The sequence below is a fragment of the Miniopterus schreibersii genome, assembly GCF_964146895.1.
Source record: "Miniopterus schreibersii genome assembly, chromosome: 3".
Taxonomy (NCBI): Eukaryota; Metazoa; Chordata; class Mammalia; order Chiroptera; family Miniopteridae; genus Miniopterus; species Miniopterus schreibersii.
Genome location: NC_138103.1, coordinates 28,405,163 through 28,430,625, shown reverse-complemented (window position 1 = coordinate 28,430,625; position 25,463 = coordinate 28,405,163). Strand labels below are relative to the sequence as shown.

Sequence of the window (25,463 nt, the reverse complement as noted above, 5' to 3'; positions counted from 1 at the left end):
ACAGGGGCCTTCCTGAGCCTGCTCCCTCCACTCCCTCTGCCCCACAGTTCCCTGGAAAGGGCCTCTGGAAATTAGAAAGCCTTACAGACTCCAGTCCTGGGTTCCAGTCCTGACCCCCTATGACTTTGGGCCTGTTTCCCATCTTTAAAACAAAGGGCTTAAATGGAAAAATGGTCACTTTGAGATATATCACTCTACCATTTTCTTACTCAGATTTGGAGGTAGACATGAAAGGGGCCACCTACAGCATCATATGGAGTGGCACAAATAATGCAAGCTCCAGCCTCAACAGGTGTCCTGACCTATAACTGGACAGCAAAACCAAGCAAAGGTCCTTCCCACCTTCTAGGTGAGTGTTCAAACTGACGAGCAACTGTTGAAATCATAGTTGTAATAGTGATTCCTGAGCCACCTGTTCACACATCACCAGTGAAACCTGGAAATCTACACTTACAATAGACATTCCCAGATCATTCTAAAACAGCGAGTTCCATCTTAGAGCAACATTGTTCTGGAAAGTCTGGGATTCAGAAGAGCTGTATCTTAATCTTCTGCCCCGTCTGGGATTCAGAAGAGCTGTATCTTAATCTTCTGCCCCATTCCCCTTTGAAGACTGATTGGCTCTGAGAATGGAGGAGCACCCATGTGGAACTACCTGGCTTCTCAGGATCCTCTGAGCCTCACACCGGGACCTCAAATCAGCATCCCTGATCCGACTGGCTTGGCCTCTTCTCACCAGGATGGAATAGCAGGAGCAGAGACCTGGGGATTGTAGCTGGTTGCCTGCTTCACCACTTAGTTACTGCCCCTTTCCTCCTCCCCTTTCCCAGCAACACCCCCATGTCCTCAAGGTCACCCAGAATCAGGTGGAAACTGGGCCACATCACGGGACTGGGGAGGCAGCCTCTGCTGGACCGGCTCTGATAACTGTAACATTCAGGCGCTTGCTTTAGCTAGGCAAGGGGGAAGGGGTGGGACAGAGAGACTGGGTACCCATTCACACCTTACAGACCCCAAATGGAAACAGACTTGTGCTTCAACACAATCTTTCTGAATCTTTCTTTTTGAAAGATATTTTTATTTATTTTTAAAAATTTATCGTAATTGTTGAAAGTTTTACAAATGTCCCTGCCCCCCCCCCATCCCCTCCATCCCACTTCCACCCCACCCCCAGGCCTTCCCCATACCAATGTCTGTGTCCATGGGTTGTGCTTATAGACATACAAGTTCTTTGATTAATCTCTCCCCACCCACTCCCCCACTCAATCCCTCAATCTGTTCCATGCTTCTATGTCCCTGGATCTATTTTGTTCATCAGTTTTATTTATTTATTTAGATTTTATTGGGGTATATCTTCTAAAAAGTGCACAAATCTTAACCACAAACTTAATGCACACTTTATATATACTCACTCTGAAGATCAAGATACAGAACATTTCCAGTACCTAGAAGCCTCCCTCATGCTGCCCCTAGTCAGAACGTCTAACAAGAATAAACACTCTCATGGCTCATATCATTGCAGATTAACGCGGTCTGGTTTTGAATTTCAAATTAACAGAATCATAGTATATACTCTCTTGCGTCTAACTTCTTTATTCAATATTATTGAGTTAAGAACTTTTTTATATGAAGTCTTTCAAAAGGTTTAGAAGTTCAATGACAGTTTGTTATACAGTTAATAATATACTATGTATGCTGGATATGATATTCCGGTATAAGGTACTATACGTATCCCAGGGGTGTGGTGGGCAATTATTGATGGGAAAGGACAGGATGGAGAGGCTCTCCAGGAGTGTTAAGAAAGAGGAGCTCTCAAGCTTCTGGTGGCAGGGTCTGGGGAAGGGGCAGTGGGCACCATTTCTGGTCTCGAAGGTGGCAAGAAGCAGCCCCTGAAGCGGCCCAAGCAGGCCAGGGAGGCGGCCGAAGAAGATATGGCATTCGAGCAAAAGCACAGAGGAGCAGGAGAAACTGGAGGAACTAAAAGCGAAGGCCGTGGGGGAGGGCCCTCTGGCCGCAGGTGGAAGTAACAAATCTGGCAAAAAGCGAGCCGTTCCACGTGCCTGAGGCAATGCTGATGCCTAATTCCATTCCTGTTTTAAGATCTGGATTCCCTGTCATACCATCTGTTGCCACCTAGGCCTAGAATGAAGTGTTGTCTTGGACCCTCTGGTATATTTAAGAATTAACTTTTGTAAATAATAATCATAATCATAATCATGCAGTGGCTCATTTCTTTAGTTCTTCTCACTTAGCCATTAGCTGTAGGTCAGAGTAAACCCAGCCCAGAATTCTGCCAAAGTGTGTTCTTCAGTCTTTGTTCTATCCTGAATTCTATACCACCTGGAAGTAAACCAACTTATTTGAAAAAAAAGGAAGGAAGGAAGGAAGGAAGGAAGGAAGGAAGGAAGGAAGGAAGGAAGGAAGGAAGGAAGGGAGGGAGGGAGGGAGGGAGGGGGGAGGGGGGAGGGGGGAGGGGGGAGGGGGGAGGGGGGAGGGGGGAGGGGGGAGGGGAGGGGGGAGGGGAGGGGGGAGGGGAGGGGAGGGGAGGGGAGGGGAGGGGAGGGGAGGGGAGGGGCGGGGAGGGGAGGGGAGGGGAGGGGAGGGGAGGGGAGGGAGGGAGGAAGGAAGGGTTCTAGAACAGCAGGCCACAACTCCCACAGGCCTAAGCACCCACATCTGCCAGCAGGGTTGGTCTCCACCCCAGTGTTAAGCAAGACTAAAGTCTGACATAGACAGATAGAAAACTAGTTTTATTTGTTAATTCAATAAATATTTATTGAGAACCTGCAATGTGTCAAGCATTGAGCTGGGTATTAGGAATATACTAAAGAACAAGACAGATAAGTTTCCTGTCCTTTTGGAGTTTCTGATGTATGGGGTGTAAGGTCATAAATAAACAAGTTCATATAATAGTGTTAAATGCTATGCAGGAAGTAAACAGTGTGGTGAGAAAGGAGGATGGGCGACAGACTGTATGAGGTGCACCTGAGCAAGGTGCAGGGCAATGTCTTTGAGGAGGGATGGTTGAGCTGAGACTTGAAGGATACACAGAAGCCAGCCACCTGAAAGGATTCAGGAGGGTAGACCAGGCAATGGGTCAGCAAGTGCAAAGTCCCTGAGACTGGGAAGCACTAGAGAGGAGACCTGGGTAGCTGGAGCATAGAAAGGGAGAGGAAACATCAGAAGATGAGGCCAGAGAGGTTGGCAAGGAGGGCTGTGTAGACTAGGGCAAAGGTTTGGATTTCATTTCAAGAGCAGCGAGAGCTATTGGAGGGCTTTAAGGCAAGGGAATATCATCTCATTTATATTTTTAAAATATCATTCTGGCTGCTGTGTAGATAATGGGTCACAGTAGCGTGAGCACTTGGGTGGATGGATGGTGAAGCTGAATGACTGATACAGAGAAGAATGATGAATGACATAAAGTACAAGGGGGATTCAGAGTCTGAAGCCCCAGCACATCCAGGTGGAGGAGCTGAGTAGCCCAAATGGTCTGCAGGTTTCAGCAAACAACAGAATCACCTAGAGGGCTTGTCAAAACACAGATTTCTAGGCTCTGGCCACAGAATTTCTGATTCAGGGTACATGGATGGGCCCAAGAATTTGCATTTGTTACAAGCACTGATGCTGCTGCTTTGGGGACTGACTACTCTTTGAGAACCACTGAAAAAGACAATTGGACACAGGTACCTGGAGCTCTGGCACTTGGGAGGCCCTAGGCTAGCCGAGTATATACCACCTGTTTATATCATATATTTAAACCTGTGGGAATAGTTGGGATCTCTCAGGGGTTGACAATAGAGAAGGGCAGGGGTCCAAGGACAGACCTGAAGTTGCTAACTTTTAGAGGTCCGGAAGTGGAGGATGACTGAGAAGGGACAGCAGAGAGGTAAGAGGAACATCAGGAGAGTGTGGCAACTAGGAAGCTGTGGGAGGCAGAATGCCGCCCACCCAAAGAGATCCATGCCCTAATTCCCAGACTCTGTGAAAATGTTACCTTACATGGCAAAAGGGACTTTGAAGATGTAATCATGGTCATAGACCTGAAGTATCCAGGTGGGTCCAATTTAATCACATGACCCCTTAACAGTAGAGAACTTTCTTTGACTGGAGTCAGAGAGATGCTACAGAAAAGGAAGCAAGAGGATCCCAAACATGAGAAATATTCAGTACACTATTGCTGACTCTGAGATGTTGGGGCCCATGTGCAAGGATGGGAGAGAAGCCTCTATGACAGGACAGGAGTGGGCAACATCTGGCCCTAAGGCCCTATACGGCCTGCCAAGGCAACCACAGGAGGTACTCGAAATTCAATAAATCTAGGCGCTTTTTTCATAGCTAATTTTTAAGTTGATAATTTCGTATGGCCCAAGAATGATATTATAAATATCCAAATGGACCTTGACAGAAAAAAGGTTCCTCACCCTTGCGCTACGAGCTAAATAAGGGTGGCTCCTGGCTGACAGCCAGGTAGGATATGGGGACCTCAGGCTTAGAGCTTCAAGGATCTGGATTTGCCAACAACCTGAATGAGCTTTGAAGTGAATTCTTCCCCAAAGCCTCCGGTCAGGCTGATGCCTTGATTTGGGCCCAGTGAAACTGATGTCAGACTTCCAACCTACAGAGCTGTGAGAGACTAAATAGGTGTTGCTTTAAACAGCTAGCTTTGCGGCAATCTATGATGACAGTGATAGAAAATGAATATAGATGCCAAGAGAAAAGAGTGTTTAAAGGTCAGAGAGGTCAACTTCATCAAATGCTGACCAGAGTCCAGTACTCTGAGGACAAGGGGTGTCTGATGGATTTGACAAGAGCAGTCTCTGTGGCACAGAGCAGGGAAAAGTGGTTATCTTGAAGCGAGTTGAACAGAAGATAGAGGTGAGGAAGTGGAGGCAGAGTAGGTGAAAAAGCCTTTGCAGCAGCTCTTTTGAGAAGTTTTTCTGTGAAGAGTAGCAGTGGGGCCACCTGTAGCAGGAGGGCGATGTGGGACAAAAGGAGGCTCCTTTCTTTTATGGTAGGAGGTTTTCGGACACGTAAGTAAAAGGAAATGACCCAATATTTGAGGCAAGATTGGTGCAGGAGAGGGGGGGTACCTAAAGTCCTTGAGAAGACAAGAGCACAAGGACCCAGGGAGCAGGCAAGAGGGGAGGGGATCCAGGTGCAGCAGATTTTGTGGATTTGCTGATGGAAAAGTGAGGGACATCACCTTGTCTTCCCAGGAGCTGGGCAGTTTGACTCTAAAGCCCTATCCTGGCCTAAATTTCTCGGAAAAGCAAATAACAAAGAAGGAAGGTGGAAATAACCCCTCCAGCAGGAGGCCGGTTCCGCAGCCTTGCGTTGGGGCCGCGTGACCCACTGAGTGCCCCCCCCCCGCACGTGCCCCCCACGTGCTGCGCCGAGCTCCGCGTGCCCCTGTCACGTGTCCGGCCACGCCCTCCCTCGCCAGAGCCGTTGGCGGCCGTTGGGGCGAAGCCATGAGCTCATCCTCGAGGCCCCTGCACCGAATGCGCGGGTCAGGAGCGGACTGCAGGGTATCACGGGGCGGCTGGTTGTACCCTTCGGGAATTTCCTGGAGTCGGCGGCACGGGGAGGGCGCCTGGGCTTGTCCGCGTGGACATGGTGGGGAGCACCCGGAGTCCGGGAGTCAAGCGAGGGGATGGCGCCCCCGGCCAGGTGAGGGCCCCGCACTGGCGAGTCAGGGGCCCGGGCGCCGGAGTCGGAGTCAGTCTGAGGTCTCTGAAGTCTGTGTTTCATTCCCCGAAAGTCTCCGTACCAGAGATTAAGTCAGTGGATGCAGGACATTTCCGGGGACCAGGGCGTGCTGAAGGACGTCATCCGAGAGGGTGCTGGTGAGCTGGTGACACCGGATGCGTCGGTGCTAGGTATGGCCTGCGGTCCCGGTGCCATCTGCCCTCGAGAAGCTGGCGATGCGAGAGGACTGGCGATTTCGTGGCACTTTACTTTGGGGGGAGGGAAGGCTACATTTTCAAAATGGTAGCATTTTTATTGGGTAGAACATACTTTGTTAGAATTCGAATTTTTAAGGGAAAGCGAGGGAACCCCATGTCCCCTTTGCATGACACCACTATGAACAAGGGACACTCCAAGGCCCACCAGCCAAGTTTCAGAACCTCAGAGCCAAAGGGCAGGCATCCAAATGTTAAGCAAAGGTTTGTTCCTATCAGGGTGCGGGGCAGTTGAAGGGCATCTAACTCAATTGTTTTTGTGTGATAAGTAAAGAGACGTGAGGTTATAGAGGTGAGGGTATTGGTCCACTTTTCTGTGTCTGTTTCCTCTGGCCTAGTGAAATATTCTGGATACCTGGAGCACATGGACAAGCCTTTTGATTCTAATTGCTTTAGGAAAACTCCTCGACTCATGAAGCTTGGAGTGGGTAAGTTGACATTGTGAATTGGAAAAGAAGTTGTTCGGGGGAGTGGATGAGGGACAATGACTTGGGACTGGAAAACTGTCTAGGGCACAGATTCTTTGAGTCAGTTTTTCTGAGGCTGAGTTTTGCTAAACAAAAACAGTTCTATGTTTCCCCTTGAAACCTAGGTATTTAGGGAAATGTTCTACCTGGCAAGGTTATCTGCATCCTGACTTAACCATTGGGCATTGTGTTTTGTTTGTTTGTTTATTAAGTAAACATCTGTTGAATGCTTACTACCCCCAATGCATGGTGAAAAGAGAGGATGTACCCAGGTGATTAGAACATCTCAGCCAGTGTGGTGGTGGAGATGGACCCACATTCAGACAACTAAACCTGGTAGAATCTGATAAGTTCCTGGGAGGCATAAGTAGTGTTGCAGGAGTACCTAATCAAAGGTGCTGTTAATCCCAGCTGGAAAGATCAGGGACGGCATCATGGAAGAGGGGGCATTTGAAAACAGCCCTGAAGTTTGAATAAGATTTCAGTCAGAGCAAAAACTGGGCATGAGGTGAGGAGGAAGATGTTGCAGGAAGAAAGAACTGTGTGAACTAAGATGTAGAGGCTAGAATGCTGCAGAGCCTAAAGAAGTTAGAGTTGGAATGGTGGAAGTAGTGGGAAATAACGCTGAAAAGTGAGTTGGAGTCACAGTGCAGAAGGCTTGGAAGATTGCCTAGAGAGATTTAGACATAAGGAGGGAAGAAATTGATAGCATTGGAACAGGATACTGGGCAAGCTTCAACCAAGTTCTTTGTCCCTTCTTCCAGATATTACACTTTGGGGCATGGAGCTGGGCCTTCTGAGCATGCGGAGGGGAGAGCTGGCCAGGTTTCTGTTCAAACCGACCTATGCCTATGGAACACTGGGCTGCCCACCCTTGATTCCCCCAAAAGCCACTGTCCTGTTTGAGATTGAGCTAATTGACTTCCTGGATTCTGCTGAATCAGACAAGTTTTGTGCCCTGACAGCCGTAAGTTCTGGAGCACAAATGTCAGCACTTCGTAGAGAGAGGTTTGGGTTTGGGTTTGGGGATAATTGTAATGCCCTGTGATGCTCCTCTGGCCCAGGTTCCACCCCTGAGGTTTCCATGTGGTGGTGGAGGTGGTGTTCCCTGACTTCCTAGTACTGTCAGACTTAATGTTGGCTCTTGTGTGTGGGTAACTGTGCTAGGCCAAGGTCAAGTCGTGGGTTTGTTATGGATCAGCAGTTTGAGCTGATCCTTCAGTCGTCCTTTGCTTACTTCTCTCTGCAAGACAGTGAACATTTGCTTCTCAACATTAAGTTTGGTTTCCAGCAAGCCAAGCATTGGTAGCTCATAAGTAGGGTGACCATATGATTTTTCCAACCCAGGACACTTGAGAATGAAAGGGACTACTAACTGGGTAGGCTTCCAGGACCTATCAGGTATAAACTGGGATAATCCCAGGCAAAGTGGGACATATAGCCTCTGTTCTCATAATTTAAGTGTTGCTATTTCTTTGTTGCCTTTACTTAACCTTTCCTATAGAGATAGGGCTTCTACTCTCATTAGTAGCCATATGCACACTTTGTCATTCTGTCTCACACTGACTGTATATGTGACCTTAGATGTCAACCCCAGTTTACATCTGTATCTGATTTCTCCCCAGCTAAATTGTCAGTACCCCAAGTGAGGGATCCTGCCGTTTTTCATCTTTACACAAAACAGAAGTTCTTGCAGATGTCTGGGTCCCACCTCTGGTGTACTGATTTAGAATCTCTGGGGTCGGAGGACAGGACATCTGTGTTTAAAAAGAGGCTCTATGGGTGATTTTGACATATTCCCAGGGTAGCACATTGTGGCCATCAAGACCAGTAGGGCCCTGGGCAGACCCAGACCTGTTAAATTTTGGTTGATAAATGGTCCTTATTTCTGTGCTTGACAAGTTCCATCAGTTTCTCATTCCATGAAAACTGCTGCTTTAGGGAACATCTCTGGGAGGACTACAGAAGTAGATATCCTTTTGGCTGTAGCTGTAAAGTGGGGGCAGTGATAATACTGAACTGCCATGCTTCTGTGGGGATTTACACAGATGACCTCTGTAGAGGCACCTAGCCCAATGCTTGACACACATACAGCAATAAACAGAAGTTCATAATCTGAAGGAGGAAAACGGAAGAGGTGGAATTCCACTCACATCGTGGCTTTCAGTTTTCTTGCTGGGTGTCCTTGTCTTTGGTCCTCAGGAGCAACAAGAGCAATTTCCACTTCAGAAGGTCCTAAAAGTGGCAGCTACTGAACGGGAGTTTGGCAACTACCTTTTCCGCCAAAATCGTTTCTATGATGCCAAAGTGAGATATAAACGGGTAAGAATACTTAAGAAGTGTGTTTAGACCCTGAAAAATTCCTTTTTTAAAAGACGTAGACCTTGTTTCTTTCCCTACTCTTTATATGCAGCCATTAAGAAAAATCTCATTAAATTTCATTGAACCTCCTCATACCAGATAGCTGGGAGAGGGGACAAGGTATTTGGGGGGAGTCTGATGTTCTGTGTCTGGTACTGGATGCTGATTACATAGGCGTGTTCCGGTTGTGAAAATTTATTGAGCTATACACTTATTTTTGTACTTACATGTGTGTATGCATGTGTAGATGTATTTTAGTAAAAAGTTTTTAAATTCTCATTTTAGTATTAGGTCCTCTACCAACTGATTTTTCCACCCCTCCCTCTATAAAGTTTGTGGTCTTCATTTCCTGTCTGACAATAGAGATTCATCTTAACTCTCTGAGGTGACTCTCTTCTCACCAAGCTTTTGATTGTGATTTGGCTTCTTGTGTAGGTTATGCTGACAGGAATTCACTGTGTTTTGTAACTCATTCAATAAATATTATGAGCACTTTCTGTGTATCAGACTCTGTGCCTTAAGTTCTAGACACAAACAGGACAGAGTTTAGAGTCTATGGGTAGTCTGACTTTACATCTCATATACTGAGCCTAAATCACTCAGAATTCGCACTCAGCTGCAAGCAACAAAATCCTGAAAAACTTTTTTAAGTAAACTAGGTATTTAATTTTTACTCACATAAAAAGAGAGGCAGTCCAAGGCTGTATAGCAGTTCCATGAAGCCACCAGGGATCCAGGTTCCTTCTGTCTTTGCTCAGCTACCCTTGAATATGTCCTTGTTTTTGCCCCCCAAGATGGTCATTCAACTTGTAGCATCACATGATTTTCTGGGCAGAAAGAAGAGAGGGGAGAGAAGTCTGGTGTGTTCGTATATTACTTCCTTTTATATTTCATTGGCCATATTAAATGGACAATCCTTAGCTCCATAGTAAGGTGGGGAGTATACTCTTTAAATTAGTGCAATGCTGCTTTGAATGGAATGGAAGTGTTAGGAGAAGAGGAGGGGAATAGATATTGGGTAAGCAGCTAACAGTATCTGCCACATTTGGCTTATATGAATGTGCTTCAGAGAGAGAAAAGAGGAGAGCATGCATGTGCCTGTCTTTTGGCATGCTGACAAAATTAGGTTCTTAAACTTGGGTAGTACAGATTTTGGCTCATGGTTAGGTTGAATCACAGATACTATTTGTAAAGTTTCTTGAGAGCCTACTCACTTGAAAATATTTTTTCTCATGAAAAACAGACCACTCCTTCCATCACTTATTTCCTGGTTCTGATCCCCTGAGGCAGTCACTTTTTAATTATATCTGCTGTTTTTCTGATATTCTGAATTTATAAATAACATGCTTTAGTTGCTTTTTCTGATAATGGTTCCTCATTACAGAAGGTGAGGCTTTAGTTCTCACTTCTGCTTTCCCAGTATTGTCATAATTTTAAAAATCAGTATTCAATCTTACATTAGTGAGGCTATATAATATTGTGCCTGCTGAGCCCAGCTCTTCACTATGCTTTTTGTGCAGCAGCCCCCTTGTGCCCCTTGAATTGCCTCTTTTTTGCCTAGTTTTCTCTATGCCTATCACTGTTCCTGAACGGCCTCCCGGCAGTAGAAGGCCTCTCTCAACTCTACTTCCCATGTGATCATGCCTCTCATCAGCTAACAGTTCCACGTTTTCTCAGGACATCCCCACTGGAACTTCAAGTCAGACTGCAGCTCCCTGGGACTGCTGCATAAACAGCTCTTGTCCCAGGACTGCCCTGTGGTGGTTTTGCGGATTTCCTGTTGTTTTTCTCAGTTTACTCCTTTGTTTTGATAGAGCACATCTTTGCATGTCTAAAAACAGTCTTATACTTTATACTTAGTTTACACTTAACAGTAGCATAACTGAGTATAGAATTCTAGGATGCAGAGTTCAAGTCATCATTCCTGAGTTTGAAGAATATTGTTCCAGCTTTTAGAATTGTTATTAAGAGGTCTGATACCAGTTAGGTTCCTATTTCTTTATATGTGACCAATTTGTTTTCTTGTAGAGACGTAAGGATCTTTTTTTCTGTGGTGTTTTTACATTCTACAGTGATATGCCTGTGTGTGCGGGTGTTTTGTACTTTTAAATTTGTTATATTGAGCTCTTGATGTATCATTTTATTCAGGAAAGTTGTCTTCAGCTCTGGGAAACTCTTGTGCTCTTGCTTTGATAATTTACTCTTGTTTCTGTCTTCTCTTTTTCTGGAACTTCTTGTTGATTATCAGACCTCCTGGATTGAGTTTTTAGGTTTCCTTTTTTATTTTCTTTCTCCCAATTTCCATCTTTTCTCTTTTTTATTCCACTGTCTGCGAGCCTTCTTTGACTTTATTTGCCATCTAATAAGTTTTTCATTTGTTTACCTTCCAAGAGCTCTTTGTTCTGCTTCATTTTTTCAGCATCTGTTCCTGTTTCATGCATACATTATCTTTTCATCTGTTTAGACTATTGATTATAATTTTTAAGTTTTCTTCTCTGTTCATCTTCTCTTTGCATTTGAGTTTTTCTTAAAACCTCAGTTCTTTTTATGTTTGGTGGGCTTTCTGTCCATTGGAGACTGTGTCCATTTGCATTAGGTTTGGCTATAAGTCACAGAGATTCATAATAAGTGACCTAAAGATAGATATTTCTTACTTACACGAAAGGCTTGAGGTGTGCAAACCAGGGCTTCTTGGTAGCTATGCTCCACAATGTACCCAGGTACCCAGCTTCTTCCATACCACTGTCTGCCCATTTCTAGGGTGGGACTCTGGGGCCTTGTGGTCCATGATGGTGGCCTCTAAGTTCTAGGCAGTAGGAGGGAAAAGAGGGCTGAAGGCATGTACCTATGACACTTGTACTGAATCATGTTTTTGAGGACCTATTCTGGCCATAAGGAAGGCTAGCAAATATCCATATTCTGGTTGTACATGTTCCCAGCAAAAAATTTGATTACTGTGGAAGAAAGGGGAACAGCTCCAGGGAGACAGGAGGCCCCCTCTTCCACAAAGACTTTCCCCAAATGTTTGCTGATCTTTGGCTGTCCATTAGATTTGAAAGAGGCTTCTAAAGAACTTAATAAACTGATGAACAGAATAGATTCAATGACATGGAAACATAGATGAGACTGACGAATGTCAGAGGGATGGAGGAGGCTGGATGGGTGGAGGGGGAGAGAGTAACTAAAGAATTTATATGCATATAAGCACAACCCAAGGACATGAACAGTGGTGGGGAGAGGGACTGGGCAGAGGGATGGGACAGGGTGGAACGGGTCATTGGGGAGAAAAAGGGACATCTGTAATATTTTAAACAAAAATAAAATTTAAAGAAAACTAATTGGAAACTTTAAGTACTTGGTGGGGCAGATTGCACTGTGATAAGATAGACTCCCACATAACAGTGTGCAGGCGTTTCCTCTGAGCATATTCAGTTCTCCATCTCCTGCCCAGGGTAAATGCCTAACTACCAGTGTCCTGGGAGCTGAACAGCAAAACAGAACAGAAGGTCTCACTGGTTATTATTGAGATTGTCCTCTAATACTCCTGTTACCAGTATACCTTCTTCCTGCCCTCTGCTCTGTATGTTGTCCCTGCACTGAGAGCCTCTTGTGTTCCATTTCTCTAGAAAATAGACACTCCTAATTCCTGAGGTAGTGGGAAGGGCATCTGGACCCACAGAGACAGGGAATGTTCAACATGTCCTCCTTTATCCAGCCTCACTTCTATGCTCTGGTGGCCCTGATTCCTACTTCTGCCAGTTCCCTGGGCTTTCCCGGGGCTCTGAGCTGCAGACCAGCCCCTTGTATATTGGCACTCCTCTCTGCCAAGTCAGTCACAACACTGCCATCCACTCTTGACACATTGGGTTTGTCACTGATCCTCTTTCTGTTCTTCATTCCTGTTGGACTATGCCTTTCTAGTACTTAAGGCAGGAGAATAGACGATGTGTGTGAAGTCATCTTCACTCAGCCAGAAGCTTTGCATACCTGTTCCTATTAGAAGTGTCTTTAGTCTTTAGAGCAGCAGATCGATATTTATTGAGCACCACTGTGTTTCCAGCTTTTTACTCAGCCTTGTGTGGGACACACAGATGTATGAGGCAGGGTTTTTGCTCTCAAAGAATTTTAATCTAGCTGTAGTACCTAGTACTGTAACTTTTCAGAGAAGAGGAAGATTTTTGTAGGCTAGAACATCTGGTATTGGCTTCTTAGAGGAAATGGCACTTTAGCTGAGCCAGAGGGATGAAATGGCAGAGAAATACAGGGGGGAAAATTAAGTCTGGACAGGAGAAAAGAATGAGCAAAGGTATAGAAGTGAACAGAGCCTTTTCGGGGGCAGTTGGTAGACACCTAGTCTAAAACACAGGCTACATTTGAAGAATAACAGGGAAATAGGGACAAGGTAATCAGATTCAGGAAGATGCTTAATATGTATAGATGTGTCTAGATGAGGAAGAGGGTGGAAGGGAACCACTGGGGGGGAGTGAGTTGATAAAAGTATTATTTGGAGAAGAAACAATGGTGAGTAGCACGTAGGTAGTGGTGTGCTGGAGCTCACAAGAGCCAACTGTAAAATTTTCAGGAATTTTTGCAAGCTCAAAATCAGTCACGGTGAGCATAATAACACCACTGGAGTAGGTAAACACTAGAGGCTCCTCCTCCCATGTGAGCTAGTGGTTAAACACTTACCAGCACACCACTGTATGCAGCACATGTTGAAGGGACAGACTTTCTTTAATGAATATCTGTTCCATGTGAGGCACTGGACTAGGTGTGTTCCAGCTAACTCTGTTACAGGGGAATCTGGAAATATGTTTAAGAAGATGTGAGTTGTACAAATAGAAGAAAAGGTTCTGGAAATACTTTCAAAAAATGATTTATTAGACTTGAAGTTTTATATTTAAGTGATGAAGGAAACAAAGCTTTCTGGTCTGAGAAATATTTAAAACAAGAATAACTGGGAAAGAAATTTGTTAACTTCAGTTTTGATTACTGATGAGAATAGCCAGGTAAAGATGGCCTGTAGAAGATTGTTTCCAGATGACAGATTGTTTCATGATTCTATATAGGTATGGGACCAGAGTTCAGGTGAGAGATCTAGGTTGGTGATGTGAGACCTGAATCAGTTTAGAATGTCTGAGGACAGTGGACAGAAACTTGTGTAATGAATGCCTAGGATTTAAACAGAAAAGAGAAGACAAAGGAAGGCTCATAACTTTCTACTTAAAATACCATCTTCTCTGACATAGTATCCAGTTCTTCCATTCTGCTAGCATGTTCCAATGGAATCTCCTTTATTACTCACACTGACAGTGTTTAGGTGTTGCCTTCATCACTTTTTTCTTTACTATTGTTGTTGAGATATAGTTCACATACCATTCAGTTCACACTTGTAAAGTGTATATAGTTCATTGGTTTTCAATATATTCACAAGGTTGTTGCAACTATTACCACTGTGTAATTCCAGAACGCATAATCACCCCAAAAAGAAACCCCATACCTGTTAGCAGTTAATCATTCTCCCCACACTCCTAGGTAAACCCTATTTTACTTTCCGTTTCTATTGATTTGCCTATTCTGGACATGTAAATAGAATCATTAGATATATGGTCCTATATGGCTTCTTTCACTTAGCAAAATGTTTTCGAGATTCATCTGTCTTGTAGCATGTATTAGTACTTTATTCCTTTTTAAAATAATTTTATTTTTAAACTATAGTAAAATGTGCATACTTTACCATTTTAATACACTTATTATTTTCATCGTTTTTAGGTGTACAATCCAATGGCATTAAGTACATTCACAAAGTTATGCAACCGTCTACACTACCCATTTCCAGAACTTTTTCATCATCCCAAATGGAAATTCTCTATCCATTAAGTAATAATTTCTATTACCACTTCCCCAAGCCCCTGGTAATAATCTCTATTTTACTTTGTCTCTATGCATTTGCCCATTATGGATACTCATAAATGGAATCATAGAATATTTGTCCTTTTGTGACTGGCTTCTTTCACTCAGCATAATGTTTTCAAGGTTCATTGATGTTATAGCATATACCAAACTTCATTCCTTTATTTATTATTCTATCATATAATTTCTACCACCTTTTGTTTGCACATTCATCAATTGGTAGACATTTGGGTTGTTTCCACTTTTTGGTTATTATGCATACTATTGCTATGAACATTTGTGTACAAGTTTTTGTGTAGACTTAGTTTTTATTTCTCTCGGATATGTACCTAGGAGTGCAGTTGCTGGGTCGTATGGTAATGCTATGTTTAACTTTTTAAAAAACTCCCATACTATTTTTCATAGTGGCTGCAATAATTTCACATTTCCACCATCAATACAAGGATTTCTCACCAACACTTATTTTCTGTTTTTAAAATCATAGCCTTCCTGTGCTTGCTTTGGCAGCACATGTACTAAAATTGGAGCAATACAGAGAAGATTAGCATGGCCCCTGTGCAAGGATGACCTGTAAATTTGTGAAACACTCCATATTTTGTGCAGTGCCCCAGTGGGTGTCCTCACTCCATTTGATTAGCTCATAAGAAATATGAGTCAAAGCACTATGTGTGGCACTCAATAACAAACTCTCGACTTTTCACTATAAAAAAAATTATAGCCTTCCTAGTGGGTGTGAAGTGGCATCTCATTGTGATTTTGATTTGCATTTCCCTGATAACCAATGATGTTGAACATCTTTTCATGTGCTTATTGGCCATTTGTACATCTTCTTTGGAGAAATGTTTCTTCCGTCCTTTGCCCATTTTTTAATCAGGTTGTCTTTTTATTGAGTTGTAAAAGTTCTTTGTATGTCTTGGATACTAAGCTTTTATCAAATATGATTTGCAGACATTTTCTCCCAATCTGTAGGTTATTACACACTTTATCTTTTCAGGAATGTACAACTATCTTTTTATTCAAAAAGACAAATTATTTGTAGGCATAGATAATGATGGCAGTAAACCATTATATGTTGTCAGCTTAAACCAGTAACTGATGATTATAGTGATTTTCTTAAACATCAGCCAGCCTCTTCATTTCCTTCATTCACATTTTTGATAGTGTCATTTGAAGCACAAAAGTTTTTAATTTTGATGAAGTCCAATTTATTTATTCTTTGGTTATTTGTTCTTTTGGTGTTATATCTAAGAAACCATTGTCTAAAAGGTTACAAAGATTTATATCTATGTTTTCTTCTAAGAGTCTTACCGTTTAGTTCTTACATTTAACTCTGTGGTCCATTTTGAGTTAATTTTTTTACATGTTGATATCTAGTCATCCCAAAACCATTATTGAAAAGCTACTCTTTCTCCATTGAATGGTGTTGGCACCCTTGCTGAAAATCTTTAGCATAGGTTTGTTTCTGGACTTTCAGGCTGCACTGTCAGTTCTGTTCCATTGATCTGTTATGTCTGTTCTTATGGTAGTACCACACTGGTTTGGTTGCTATAGCTTTGTAATAAGTTTTGAAATTAGAAAGTGTGAGTCTTCCAACTTTTTAATGCCATTTTACTATTCAGAGTCCCTTGAATTTTCATATGAATTTTTGAATCAGCTCGACCATTTCTGCAAAAAAGGCTGTTGAAATTTTGGTATGGTTGCATTAAATCTATAGATCAATTTGGGAACATTGCCATCTTACCAACATTAACTCTTCTGACCCATGAACATGAGATGTCTTTCCATTTATTTAAGTCTTCTTTAATTTCATTTAATAATGTTTTGTAGTTTTCATTGTACAAGTCTTCCACTTTAAATTTCTTGCTACTTATTTTATTCTTTTTGATGTTACTGTAAGTAGAATTGTCTTAATTTCATTTTTGGATTGTTTATTGCTAGAGTGTAGAAATACAGCTAACTCATATATTGATCTTGTGTCCTGAAACTTTGCTGAACTGATTTTTAGCTCAAAGGGTTTTTTGGTGGATTCTTAGGGTTTTCTGTATATAAGATTATCACTCCTCTTGACCACCTGTCCTTCCTCTCCACAGGCCTTGTTGCTTCTCCGCCGGCGATCAGCACCCCCTGAAGAGCAGCACCTGGTGGAAGCTGCCAAGCTTCTTGTTCTCCTTAACCTCTCCTTTACGTACCTGAAGCTGGAGCAACCCACCAGGGCCCTGCACTATGGAGAGCAGGCTCTAATCATTGACCAAAAGAATGCCAAAGCCCTCTTCCGGTGTGGACAGGTGAGTTGGAGAACAGGGACTTGGGAACAAATGCCTAAGAAAACGTGGCAGTGGTGTTCAGCTGGGCACTGCAAAAATGCTCTTTCCTAAGTATGCTTTTACTTACTTACTTACTTACTTATTTATTTTAATCCTTACTGGAGGATATCTTTTCCATTGCTTTTTCAGAGAGAGTGGAAGGGACAGAGAGAGAGAAGAGAGAGAGAGAGAGAAAGAAAAGAAAGAAAGAGAGAAACATTGATGTGAGAGAGAGACATTAATTGGTTGCCTCCCGCACACGCTCCAACCAAGGGATTGAGCCTGCAACTGAGGTATGTGCCCTTGGCCAAAATTGAAACTGGGACCCTTTAGTCTGCGGCTGACACTCTAACCACTGAGTCAAACTAGCTAGGGCCTAAGTGTGCTTTTAAATTCTGTCCTTTGACAGGCCTGTCTCCTCATGACTGAGTATCAGAAGGCCCGGGATTTTCTAGTCCGAGCCCAGAAGGAACAGCCCTTCAATCATGACATCAATAATGAGCTGAAGAAACTGGCCAGGTGAGACCTATGTTTGCACTCCTGCTAACAGAGAGAGATGTGATGCTTCTATAGTCCTATTCTCTCCACCTGGTAATGTCCAGCACATGTTATGAGGCAGCACCCCCTAGAGCTAGTTTTATGAAATGCTCAGTACTCTAAACCAGCAGCTCCCAGTGGGGAAGTGGGACAAATTCCAAACTACACCTGTCTGGATCATTTCCCACCTCCTTGTTTCACCCTTACCCCTGCATATAAGCACCCCTAAAGAGGAGGGCTAATGTAATTTTAAAAAGGGACTTGTTCTTCAGATACTTTCTACTTGCCACCAACAGAGAACAACTGTTCTCAACTGACTATAGAAAGGTGCCTTATAGAACCTGGTTTGATGTGAAATTGGTCTTTCAGGTCTGATTTATTACCCATAGGGTGACTTTTTTGCTAGCCCAAGTGAGATGTATATATATACATATCAATCTTTCAGTAATGTAACTTTTAATTTTTATTACTTTTATTTATTTTAATTCTCACCCAAGGATATACGTTTATTGATTTTGAGAGAGAGAGAGAGACAGAGACAGACATCAATATGAGAGAGAAACATTGATCAGTTGCCTCCTGTACATGCCCTGACCAGGATTGAACGCACAACCTTTTGGTGTATGGGATGATGCTCCAATGAACTGAGCCACCCGGCCAGGGCCAGTAATGTAACTTTTTATGATTGTAGAAGTTTCTTGTTCATCGTAGAAAACTTTGAAAATGTCAGCATATAAATAGAAATCACCCATATTTCATCACCTCATAATATATCCAGTTTTTAGGTGGGTTTTTTGTTGTTGTTCTGTATTGAATTTCTCTACTCCCGTTAACATTAAACATTTAATCCAAATTGCTTAGTTAAAGCTTTCTTGACATTAAAAAAGGCTGAAATATGTGCGCCTCTTATATTTGGACCCAGTTGTTGCATTTTGGGCCTTTTAGGACTTTCCAGCAATTTCCTTTCTGATATTTATAAGTATCCTGTCAGGTTAGATGTAGAAATTTTGGAGTCTAACCATTCTTTAACAAGAAAGTCTCAAGATAAATTAGTGGCTACTCAGTGTGAGGCGTCACTTGGCAAGACTCCACCCTGCAGCTTCACTGACAGTAACTCCTAGTCTTCAAGGCTGCCATCTTTTCAGAAATGGGCTTTTTGTCCAAGGGCTTCCTTAATAGCTCTTTACTACACCACTACCTCTCCAGTATTCCTTCCACGCCTTCCTGATTCAGTTTAAAGCCCACTGAATTTTCAGCATTTCTGGATCTGAGTGGAGAATTCCCACCACCAGATGTCACCTCCTACAAAGACAGACTTTCTCTAACTACTGTGTATTTCTCTTTACAGCTATTACAGGGACTACACAGATAAAGAGAAAGAAATGTGCCATCGAATGTTCACTTCTTGTGATAATGGCTCTACAGTGGGAGAAAAATAAAGGTAATCAAAGGAATAAAGCATAAGAGGCTTCAAGACTTTGTCCAGCATATATAAAAAATGTGGTTGTTCTCCTTGACCCACCAGTGGATAGTGGCTGAGGATGGGTGAGAGGAGTAGAAAAGTTCCTATTGAAGCTAATGACACAAGTCTAGTGCAGAATGCACACACTGTGGCCTTCTCATAGAGGAGATCAGAGAAGACTGGAAAGTCCACCCAGGGCTGGTGGGTAAATTTATAGGTTTACAAAGACTTAGGCTTTAAAATGAAAACAATTTTTTTTCATTTTTTAAAATGTTTTTATTGATTTCAGAGAGGAGGGAGAGGGAGAGAGAGAGAAAGAAACAATGACGAGAGGGTCATTGATTGGCTGCCTCCTGCACGCCCCCTGCTGGAGATCAAGCCCACAACCCCAGGCATGTGCCCTGAATGGGTATCGAACTTCAGTCTCCTGGATCATAGGTCGATGCTTAACCACTGAGCAACGCCGGCCGGGCTTTTTTTCATATTTTACGTTAACCTCTCCTTTACAGTAGCTTGGAACATGAAACTGAGATAGGTATTAATGTGACGGTTTATCTGAGTTTTGAAATGAACAGTAATGCTTCTCTTACCTGATTTTTCCTGAAGGCCTCCAACTTCACTTTACGCCTAACACATTAAAGAAGACTAAATTCAGATGTCGAGGGGTAGGGATGGGCATTGATTTTCAAGTTCTGCTTACTATTAGAATTAGAGATTTGCAGATTTTAGAACCAACAGGGAGCAGAAGCTAACATTCCTATCACAGAATATACCTTGTGATTTAGCAGGCACAGGGTTAAGGTTTCCCATGAGTACATGAGATAACCCTCTAGTCTGGTTTACTATTACTTACGAAAATTAATGGAAACAAAATCACCTGCCTTAAACACCTGCTTAGCTGGGTAGATAACTCTGCTCTCTTGAGAGAAGTTAAACAAGGGACAACAAGAAAACAGCTGCCCAACGGGCTCCTGGTGATAAATCTCTCCTTTGTTGCTATCTACATCCCTCTACAAAAGAGGCTTGAGAGAAGAAGGCAGTGAAAAGGCCTATTCAGCCCAGTCTTTTTCACAGGTGATCTACAAACTGCTGCTGTCTGCCCTATCAGACACAACCTGTCAGTATCAGAAGTAAATGTTGCCTTCATCACTGACCCTGACCCTATGATTCTGGCCTTCGGGTCTTTCAGGGACATTGGAGTATTTGAACTGAGATGTGAGCCAGAGGACATCTCTTATTTGGTTGTGTTAATGTCCAGTGCAAATGGAGGCCTGGTGGCTTTTTGCCAGACATTGTAGACTATGACCTGGTATATCCTGCCATTTAATGACTATCCAGTTCTTCCAGGGTCCATCTTAGAAACAAATCTTGGAAAACCCAGCAGGGCAACAAGTTCCCTTTCCATCATCTTTACCTCTCAGCTTAGTCTGTCAGATTTTTTGGAGCCTAATGATTTTCAGATGGTTTCCCATGCATTTCTAAATCTTGAGTGTTTGTCTTATCACCAGCAGTGACTGTGTTGGGGTCTAAAGTGGCCATGATTGTCATACTCCTGTGCTGTTGCGGTTGTAACATACTTTGAATTTTGTGTCATTGATGTTCTCCCTGCTCCACCTTTTCCTCTGTTGTACTTGTGCTGAGTTAGTCACTTAAAATGTCCAGGTCCTTAGATTCTTTTGACAGTCTAATTTTGACTAAGTAGGACCATTTAAAATTTGTTCTCAGATGTTAGATACTCCTGACTTGTCTTCATCTTGTCTCCTAAGATGTTAGATACTTACTTTGGTGGGGTGAGTGTTCTAAGCCTCTGACTGTAGTACACTGAATTTTTTTTAGATCAAAGGCCATGTCTTTTTCATCTTTGTACTTTTTAGCATCTGGAACCATGCCTGGCACATGATTAGCGCTCAGTAAATGTTGGTTGGATCAAGTGTAAAATAGCGGAAATGCTAGACTAGTCTCTTTGAAACCATACCCTCCAGGCTGGCTCTTGTATTGGCTGTCAGGACTGTTGTTTAGTGCCAGTGACAGAAAGCCGTCTTTATCTAGCATCAGCTAAAAAAGAGATTTGCAGAAGGGATCCTGGGGTAGCTCGCCAAATCAAAGGAGTTGAACAACCAATAGCTGGCAGGTACCTGCGGTTCTGAGGTCCTCAGGGTCCCAAACTCATTGTTGCCTTATTATCTTCCGCTATAGGGAGCGCCCAGGCATCCATCTGCGCAGCCTTTCTGTTTGAGGGGGCTCTTCCTGATCCCACACCTCCCTCCTCTTCCTGTCACCCATAGCTCCAGGGTGAAAATCCTTAGGCAGGACTCTGGCCTGGTTTGGGGTGTGTGGAGTCCCATGAGTGGCACCCCTTCCTAGCACCACATTAGTAACTAGGGGAGTGGAGCAATGGTGGTTTGAAGAAGGCTGCTGTTCCCCAAAAGCAAGGGGATGAAGACAATAGGCAAAGGGGAAAAGACCCATCAAAGGATATTTATCCGTTGCAGCCACTCACTGTTCTGCTAAATTGTGCCCTTTAGTCTTGCTCCCGCAGAGTAGTGGGTCATTTGCCAATTTGTTGAATTAGGAATCTCTTGCAGCTCCTCCTGCTGGGAGCTCAACAGAGGAAAGAGCACATACATCCATAGTTCCGCCACACCATCTTTTTCCTTAGTTTGGATTTTCAGAGGGTATGGCAAAAACACACACCTCTGGATGGGAGTATTCCTGGGGATAATTTATTTTTAATTTTTATTTTTTTATAATTTTTATTTTTGTTTAAAGTATTACAGATGTCCCTTTTTCTCCCCAATGACCCTTCCCCCCCGTTCCTTCCCCCTCCCTCCTGGGGATAATTTAAAAAGTCAAGATGAAGGTCAATGTTTTCACTCATGTTCATCAGAAGACCTAAAGGTTTATAGTAAACCCCAAGCTAATATTTGATAAGCTGCTTTGAAACTGCTTTCGCTGTGGTTTGCAATGCAGTGGAAGCAGCATTCCTGTGTTTGTATATACTACACTCAAACTTTCAAAAATGGACATTTCCTAACTACCTACTTGGTTAATACCTCAAATGGCTCCATCCACAGTAGTAGCGATTTCACCAGGGGCACTGAAGAGCATCTGTAATAGATGTCGTCATAGTTGGAAACATTTGGAATAGTGTATCTTTCATTGTCATCTTTGGTTCAAGTTTGCTTATGTCCTTCCTATCCCAGCATGCTAGTATCTGAGGCCCTTGCCATACTTTGGGTCTGGAAAAGAGATGTGTGAAGTAAACACCATAGCTATTCTCAGCTATTTAAATGGTTAACATACAATAAGTGAATTTTTCCTGTGGCATACAAAGAGAAGGAGCAGCAAGTGGACAAAACTTGGCTTGATAATGAGAGATTTACTAATTGTCCTTCCATACATGACATTAAGCTCTTCCAACATGGGGAGTGCACACAGAAAAGTGTCACTTTTCACTGTTTTTTGAGAATGGCCTTGTGGGGAGCATCTGCTCCCGAGCCAAGTTTTTTCTGCTGTGTCCCAGAGGGGTGTGGGTCATCTTGGGAGCTGGTGAATTCCATCTTAGGGTCTGTCTGAGCAGAGCTAGAGGGCCCCTTGGAGGTGGAAAAGAGACTCGTGAAATTAGATGACCTTTCTGGGCCTTCCAATTCTCACGTTTTACCAGCAGGCACTTGCAGACTTGCAGAGGGTGACAACTTCCATCCTTAAAGCATTTCTACTAGAGATGGAATACAAAGTCCTGCACTTAGCATCAGAAAAACCAAACAAGGACAGGAAGTGGGAGAGACCTGATTCAATTCAAGAGTAAAGATGTTGTGGCAACTGCTGGTTCAGAATGTACCAAATGTTAGGCATGGCTGCCAAAGAAAATAGCATCCTGAGAAAGTGTAGAGGAGGGTCCCACCACCAACAGCCTCCCTTCATTACTCACCCCTTCCCCAAGTACCTCTTGAGAGCTGATGGTTTTAGGCACTCTGGCCAGTGCTGTGTAGCATGTGAAGAGAAGTCCAGTCCTGCTTCTGCAATGCTGGTCTGCAGTGCTAATCTGCAAGTGTGGTGCTCTAATAGGGAAGATAGGACAGTCAGTTGAATTACAGAGTACACAAGAAGAGTGCCATGGCAGGAGACATCCTGATCAGAGAAAAGTTTTGCTGAGGCAGTCCTGAAGCTTCAAAGGGCAGCACTGGAAGGGAGGGGGAGGAGTGGGGGACAGGGGTGAAGGCAGAAGACAAAGAATCCAGTGCTGAGGTCAGTTGTGGATCAGGTATTGTCCTGGCATTTCAGGCTTTTTCGGAGTGTAGGCTGTGTTCTATAGGCATCAGAGGAGGGGAAAGATGTAATCAGAGCTGAGATGATCTGACAGGCTCATGTAAGAAGGGGCTGAAGGGGCGTGGTGGAAAGCATGTTGGAAGCATTAAGTCTGGCAGGTAGAAGATGTTTGAGAGGTGACGACAGCCTAGAGGTAAACGCATCAGCAGAAATGGAAAGGAGACAGGAGCATGAGGCCTCCCATCTGGAATGGATGGGAGGGTGCTTTTGGTCAAAAGAATTCTAGTGGCATATGAGAATTTAGCTGATAGAAGGTAACCATAGAGGGTGTACAAGGGACTGGTGGGCAATGGTGAAAGGAACTGAAGCTTTAAGTGGTGTGTGTAAGCCATGTGTTAATGGAACGAAGTGGCTTGGAGTGGACAGGATACAGAATTAGGAGTTAGAGATGATCACAGTGCACTAGGAATGATAGGGAAATCTTCCTGGAGGAGAGGGCAGAATTTGAGTGAGTTCACAAGGCTAACTGGTAGGCTCGGATAGACAGAGGGAACTCACCCACATTGTGATCTTACCTACGAAGAGTTTTAATGATTTTGCTCTTGGTTTGTCTTATTTTCTTCTAGATTATTTAATAGCATTGCTCGCCATTTATTTGTTTTATTTTTAATATGTTTTTATTAATATTTATAAAAATATTTATTAAACATATTTTATATGCCAGGCATTCTTTTACATGTTTTATGTGGATTGTTTTTAATATAACAGATCTATAATATAGATGATATCTCCATTTTGTATATGATGAATTAGACATGAAGAAGCTAAGTGACTTGCCAAGGCTACAAAGCTAGTAAGCAGTAGAGCCAGGGATTCCAACTCTGGTAGTCTGGCCCAGAACCACCAAGTTGAGAAAACAATCAGTGCAAAAGGGTTTTCAACCAAATAAACCAATTTTAACTTCTTCTTCTGGGGATTCTTCCATATAGCTAAATAACTTATATTCCATATGGCTCAATATTCTGTTTGTATTGCCATTTCTTGATTTTTATCACTTTTAGACATGCATCTGTTGACTTCCTGTTGTGGTATGATACAGTACCATCTCTTTCCTGCTTTTATATTCTGTTACTACTTTTAGACCTTCTATTAGATTATTATAATGAAAAATTACTCATATTGATGTTTCTGATTCCATAAGCTAAAGACATATACTCTACTTTGTATAATAAGAATATTACTAACTGAAAAGCCAGCTATGCCTTTTTTTTTTCTTAGCTTTTTTCCCCCTTCAATTTCTAATTGAATTTTTTTTCTTTTTTTCCCCCTTGACCTGTTTTTACCCTTTTAAAAACTCTGTGGTACTATATAATCCGAATCTTTCTTCTCGGGGATCTTGGAAATCTCCGTATTTATGTAACAGTCTGCGCAGATTGTCCTATAGGCCTGATGCACAGCTGCCATTCTGAGACTTCTTTTATCTCCTGTGTTGAATCCACTGTTTCCTGGATCCCTTTTCTTGGTTTACTTCCTTGTTCCAATATTTTGAGTAATATCTAAAAATTGGATATATAAGAGAAAATTTCCAACTTATATGTCCAATTCACACTTAGATTAAGAGTGTATATGCACATACACACACACACACACACATATTAGAATGAAAAACACCTTTTCCCTGCTTAGAACATATCCCCCAATTAAAAGCTCCCTTCTCTGTTAGACACTGTCCCTGTTAGTACCTGTACCCCACCCCTTAGAAGATGTTCACCCCACTCAGAACTTGCTTCCCCTTTAGAACTCCCGCCTCACACCTTCCCCCCTAGACTGTCTCCCGCTAACACCTTTCACCTCCCCTGCTCCCCCTTCGGAACTCCTCTTTCCTATCAGTACTTCTGTCTGCTTTTAGAACTTATCAACTCCAGATGCTAGTTAAAAGTCTGAGGACAGACTGATTCTTGGATGGTCACTTCTGAGAAAATCTTTTTCTTTCTGGAATCTTTTAGTATATCTTTTTCCTCGATTCATCTAAAATGTCATAGTGATGTGTCAGGGTACCCGAGATGCTCAAGTATTTTAGATCGGTACCTCAATTCTAGAGGCTCAAGTTCTTAAGAGCTAAGAAATTCTCCTGTAGTATTTTTTAAATGACACTTTCCCCTTCTTTTTCCCCCTGTCCTCTTGT

General features: G+C 42.9%; 1 protein-coding gene across 1 annotated transcript in view; it reads left to right on the top strand.

Moving 5' to 3' along the window:
• The first annotated feature begins 6,252 nt into the window (after window positions 1-6,252).
• FKBP6 (FKBP prolyl isomerase family member 6 (inactive)) overlaps window positions 6,253-25,463 on the top strand; it is a 30,877-nt gene continuing 11,666 nt past the window's right edge. The window contains exons 1-6 of the mRNA XM_081132565.1: window positions 6,253-6,394; window positions 7,198-7,400; window positions 8,636-8,755; window positions 16,798-16,992; window positions 17,420-17,529; window positions 18,896-18,988. Coding sequence (XP_080988691.1) covers window positions 6,331-6,394; window positions 7,198-7,400; window positions 8,636-8,755; window positions 16,798-16,992; window positions 17,420-17,529; window positions 18,896-18,986 — 783 coding nt within the window. The 5' untranslated portion in view covers window positions 6,253-6,330 and the 3' untranslated portion in view covers window positions 18,987-18,988. The remainder of the gene's footprint in view (window positions 6,395-7,197; window positions 7,401-8,635; window positions 8,756-16,797; window positions 16,993-17,419; window positions 17,530-18,895; window positions 18,989-25,463) is intronic.